This window comes from Vulpes lagopus, chromosome 1, assembly GCF_018345385.1.
Source record: "Vulpes lagopus strain Blue_001 chromosome 1, ASM1834538v1, whole genome shotgun sequence".
Lineage (NCBI taxonomy): Eukaryota > Metazoa > Chordata > Mammalia > Carnivora > Canidae > Vulpes > Vulpes lagopus.
Window position 1 is genome coordinate 15,892,524 of NC_054824.1, and position 5,913 is coordinate 15,898,436.

Below are 5,913 nucleotides of genomic sequence, written 5' to 3' on the forward strand. Positions count from 1 at the left end.
AAACCGGCATTGAAACTGCCTGAGTAGCTTTAGGATCTGAACGGCAAGCATGGGTCAAAACCATGGCGTGTCCGTTTAACACGTGATGGTTTCCAGTCAGTAGCCCCTGTGGCTAAGAACAAAAACCGCCTTCTCAAGGTCCACTAAAATGCCCTGCAGAGGGCAGATGCTGCTTGTTTTCTGCCTACAATGGAGGAGGATATTGACCCAGAACTCAAATCTATACCCAGCTTAAACATTTTACCCATCAGCATGTCTGCGGTCACAAAACACTTCTTCTTTCTGTCACTTCTCCTTCAGACTATTGATAAGATCATTTGGCTGAATCTGTTTGGGACCTGTGTAATATTGACTAGGAGTTAGAAAAGATGATCAGATGTAATAAGCCCAGAAACTGCCTTTCAAAATGGACATTTATACTTCAACCAGTGTTCCAAGGAGGACTTTAAATACATCAGCAAACTTGTAAACTAACCCAACACTGCTTGGATGTGGCACTAACCTTAAGCTGATTTTGGTAAGTATACTGTTCCCTCTAAGAATATCTGAAACAATCTGCTATTAGCATCACAGCCTTGAGTGTCTTCCATACATTCTTTCTTTCATTTTTTTTTCTTTTTTTCTCTCTCACCCTGCTTTGGAGCCTATTTGCTTGCCTGAAGAGAAAAAGACACTAGTGTATAAACCATTGCAAAATCAATTTTTTTTTTCTGTAAACCTAACAGGCATCATACATGGGACCCACCAATAATCACTTAGTAAACACACATCTTGCACATTGTCAGAGTTATTCTTTGTTGAAAGGTATTTGTTAATGATTAAAAAGAATACCTTTAACTAAGCTTTGCTTTTAAGATCCCAAATTTTGTGAGAACATGTGGGCAAAGATTAAAGTCCACCCAGTTCCATTGATGCTCTCCAAAAAAAAAAAAAAAAAAAAAGCACAATCAGAATCAGTCAAGGTAAAGGTAACCTGGAAAGAAGACGTAGGGATATCTGCATATATTTAAAGGGGACAAACATCTCTTTGTCGGACCATGAAATGGCAAACAAATCGAGGCTCAAACCCAATGACCATTTCAATTTAATGCTATAGGTGTAGTGACTGAAAGGTCTGGAACTGATAGTTTTTTGCAAAGAAAAGTGAATTAGAATCAGAACAGTAGTCTCTTAAAAAAAAGAAAAGAAAAGAAAAGCTCTGAAAGTTATAAACATGAAACCTGGCAGTATACGCATAAAATTTATTCCAAAACTTTATGAAGTATAAAGGAAGGGAAGTATTTTACACACAACTCAACTCAGTCAGTATAAGGTCTAGGGTTTTCTCCCCCCCCTTAAAACTTGGCACTATCTTTAAAAATAAAATAAAGATATTTCAATAATTAGAACAAACTATGAAGGTATTGTGCATTTCTGTTTTATGTAGATAATAAAATATTACTTTAACATAAATATATAAGGATCTCTGCGTTTTTATTTTCCCCACAAGCACAACCAAATGTACCAAAACAAAGTATTCTTAAAGAGACTGAACAAAAAAAAAAATTACATCCCATATAGATTTTGCTCATCTACTCATTTAAAGCTACAGAAAAACAGTTTCCAGAACCTTTTTGCTTTAAAAGAAATAAATATACATTGAGGCAGGCCACTTAAAAATGATATGAAAATATTTCCCTGGGTAGCATTAAAAAAAAAGAAAAATAGACAAAGAAACATTTAAACTATTTCTGCATTTCAAAAGACAGATATTAAACATATATACATCGTGGTAAGGTTCAGTGGTAACTTTCATCTTAGTAAACCTATGAGAGTTAGAGGAGCTATAGACTCGTCCCCTGAACTCCAGCATCTGACCTTACCCACTTGGTAATAAGAATCTGAAAATTCATTTCCTCCCTTTACCATTGGCTATCTGCCCTGCTCTGGATTGCTTCACTAAAGGCCAGTCCCCACACCTCAGGAACAAGCAGCGTGATGCACCCCGAAGCAGCAGCTCCGTGCCCATCTCCTTGTGACATTCGTTGGGGGAAATGAAATACAGGCAAATAAATATGCCCATTATAAGTCATCATTTATCTTGCAAAAACATTGAAAATGAAACAATCACAGGTGTTTGAAAAGACAATATAAAGCATATTTCCTAAAACCTTAACTACTGAGTGCAATGCTAATCTGATGCTGAACCATAATTTTATGGTATTGAGAATTTAATGTCTTAAAAGAAAAATTTGCCTAATATTTAACCAGAAAAAAGCCCCAAACTTTGAAGATTAATAAAAAGTGTTTTCCCTTTGAGCGCCCTTTTGTGCTGATTATTTTTAAATGTTTTAACTGATCACAGTTTAATGGTATTTATTTTCAATACAGTTAGAAGTTTTTTTTTTTTCACCTACACTTCCCAGTAGAGTCTTTTGTTATGGGAGTTAACCATTTTCCATCAAGATAAGGTAAAAAAACGCACTTAAAACTATTAACAAAGGGAGAAAAGGAAGGATAGAAAATAGCAATTTTTTTTTTCCCAGTTCATTTGGCTTCCTTAGTGAAAGAGGGAGAAAAAAGCTGTCCAGGTCAAACTGGTATTTTCTGTAATAAATTATAAGAGAAGAGGGTGTGGGACCTTAAATATGATTTGATAAACAAATGAGCTAGTGAAAACAAAACCAGTCTAGAGTGGAGATATTCTCTGTATGCATGTGGGTATTTGTGTGGTAAGAAACAGTCTATGCATACACCATTAAGTTCCCAGATTATTTTCTTTATGTTAAAAAAAAAAAAAAGCTATTAGAGGAACAAAGTTTAACTGCTGCTGTCAGCACAAATAATTCCTCCTAATTAAGTTATTAAAACTGAAGGCAGAGAACTATACAGGGGTTTCTGAAGATATACATTTCCCTGGTTCTCTTCAAAGTGCCACTTTCTGTTGGACAACTCTGGAAATATATTTAACCTCCACATTTCCTCTGAGCTCTTTCACAATGGGCCCGCCTGATAAAATGAAGCAATCAGTCACTCACTATCGATTTTTCTTTTTCTCCCCTCCTGCAACCTCCCCCAGAAACACTGCCTGAAAATGAAGTTTACTTTGTGGCTGGTAACAAAAACCAATGCTTGACTCATTTTTGTATTCCAAACTGGATTCTTGCCTTGGATAAAGCGGGTAGACCATGCACGTTTCCTGAAAGCAGAGAATGATTTATTTTGTACGAAGCCAATCGTTTTTTTTTTTTTTTTTTTTTTTTTGCTTTGGTAAAAGAAGCAAATAGATGTTACACCAATATTGGGGTGGGGTGGGGGGACCGAAAGTAACCAAAGTTCACAAACAGTAAGAACAAGGGGGCAACGCGACAACGTTAGAAATGGAGAGTAGCCAAGGGCTGGCTGCAACTCTCTCTGCTGGATAAAACAAAACAAAACCAAACCCGGCAATTTCAAAATTAACGGTGGGAGAAAGAAAAATCTGTTCATGAATTTGTTCATGTAAACTTCAATTTTCTTGCAGTGCAAATTTATGTGGTTAAATTTTGACTACATCAAAGCACATGTGTATTTTCCCCTCTTTCCTGATGAGGATCCACATTAAATCAACACAGCAGCATGTGCCAACTCCGAGCATCAGGAAGCTGTTTTGTGTTTATCACGGTTTGGTGGATTTTTTTTTTCCTTTTTGGTTAATTTATTTAGTTTTGCCAGGTATTTAACTCAGTGCTTGCCATCTCTCTCTCTCTCTCTCTCTCTCTCTTGCTCTCTCTCTCTCTCTCTCTCTATTACACACTCTCTCCTCACTCTCTCTCTATGAGACACTCCACTCCATTGCCTGGGTACTAGCCTGTAAAGGTCAAAACACATCATTACACCTGCTACCGTTTAAAGGATAGTCCAGTGCTTTAGTTGCTTTCCTTATTATTATTAATTTTTTTTTCCTTTTAAGGGACGGGGAAATAATAATTAAAATAAAAGAACAATCAGAAGTTAGAGAGGGAACGAGGGGGCCGGGGAAGGGCCGTGGACCGTAGGGGAGGGGGAGCCCCGCGCTCTGCCCCTCCCCCCGCTCGAGTTCACTGGACGGGCGTCTGCACCCCGTGGTGTGGTGGCGTGTCCCTACTCCCCCCGTACACATCCTCGGCGCCCGGCAGAGTCCCTCCGGGAGGGGTCATCCTTTTCTCTTTCTGTCTCCTGTTACAAAACCAAACTCTCACCACCTCCTTCTCCAGCTGTAAGCTGTCCGCGAGGGAGGTGATCTCCTGGGCCGAGGGCTTGGGGCATTTGAGGAAATGGCTCTCCAGAGCCCCCTTGACGCTCACCTCGATGGAGGTCCGCTTTTTCCTCTTGCGCCCCTGCGCTGCGATCTTGTCTATGCTCGTGGGGCTGCCCGAGGACGAGTCCGCCTCCTCCAACCACTTGTTCAACAAAGGCTTCAGCTTGCACATGTTCTTGAAGCTCAGCTGCAGGGCCTCAAACCTGCAGATGGTGGTCTGCGAGAACACGTTGCCGTAGAGGGTGCCCAGCGCCAGCCCCACGTCCGCTTGGGTAAATCCCAGTTTGATCCGGCGCTGCTTGAACTGCTTGGCGAACTGCTCCAGGTCATCCGAGGTCGGCGTGTCCTCGTCCGAGTGCGGGTCGTGGTGCGCGCCGGGGTGGCCCGGCGGGCCCTGCGGGGGCGGCGGCGGCGGCGGCTGCTGGTGCGGGTGCGAGTGCGGGTGCGGGTGGTGGTCGGCGTGGTGCGGCTCGTCGTGCGCGTCCCGCAGGCCGTGGTGGTGCAGCCCCGCCGGCTGCCCGCCGGCGCCCAGCATGCCGTTCACCGTGAAGCTGGGCTGCGAGTAGAGCAAGCCGCCGTTGGACGCCCCCATGGAGGGCGGGAGGTGCGCGGCGGCCGCGGCGCTCCGCCATGCCCCGGGCCCCGGGTGGTGGTTGGCGGCGTGGTGCACCAGATGCGGCGGCCGCGGCTGCTGCTGCTGCTGCTGCTGCTGCTGCTGCTGTTGCTGCTGCTGCTGCTGCTGCTGCTGGTGCTGCTGCTGCAGGGCGCCCGGCCCGTGCAGCTCGTCGCCGCGGCCGCCCTGCTGCACCACCACGGAGGGCTTGATGTCCGGCTGGCCCAGGGGGCTGGTGGACCACGGGGAGCCGTCGCCGCCGCCCCCGCCGCCGCCCCCGCCCCCGCCGCCGCCGCCGCCGCCGCCCCCGCCGCCGCCGTGGGACAGCGCGGTGATCCACTGGTGAGCGTGGCTGAGCGGGTGCCCGTTGCTCTGCAGCGCGCCGTAGTCGCCCTGCACCAGGCTCTGAGCCTCGCGGTAGCCCCCCGCGCCCTGCTGCATGCCGCCCGGCGGCTCGGCGTGCACGATGGAGGCGCTGGAGGTGAGCAGGCTGTAGTGGTTAGACGCTGCGGTCGCCATGACTCTCGGAGCCGGACTGGGCGCTCCGGTTAAAGGAGCCGCGCATTTGACAGTTACTTTTCCGCCTCGGGCTCCTCGGCTCGCTCGCTCCCTCTCTCCTCTCTCTCTCCCCCAGCGGGCAGCTCCGACGCCCGCTCCGACGCCTTCTGGTGCGGCTCCTGCTATTACCGCCGCCGCCGCCGCCGCCGCCGCCTCCCGCCCGCCCGCCCTCGCTCCCTTTCTCCTCCTCTCCCTCCTTCCTGCTCTCGCTCACTCTCCGACTAGCTCCGCTCCCCCCTCTCCCTGCTCTCTCCAGCTCTCTCCCGCTCTCTTGGCAGCGCCAGCTCGCAGCGGCACGCGCCTGGGCCCCGCCCCCTCCGCCCCCTCCCATTGGCTCCGCGCCCTTTGATTTACGTGGATACCGCTAGCAACCTCCCAGGCCGGCGCCGCTGATTGGCGCAGAGGGGCCCCCCTCCCCCCTCCTCCCCCCGCCCCCCCACCCCGGGCGCGCGTCCTCCTGGCCCTCCTCCGGTCCCCCCTCTCC

General features: G+C 47.8%; 1 protein-coding gene across 1 annotated transcript; it reads right to left on the reverse strand.

Moving 5' to 3' along the window:
- Nucleotides 1-1,226: 1,226 nt before the first annotated feature.
- POU3F2 (POU class 3 homeobox 2) lies at nt 1,227-5,577 on the reverse strand. Its single transcript, XM_041733096.1, has one exon. The coding sequence runs from the start codon at nt 5,388-5,390 to the stop codon at nt 4,059-4,061; it is 1,332 nt and encodes a 443-aa protein (XP_041589030.1). The 5' UTR covers nt 5,391-5,577; the 3' UTR covers nt 1,227-4,058.
- Nucleotides 5,578-5,913: the final 336 nt, after the last annotated feature.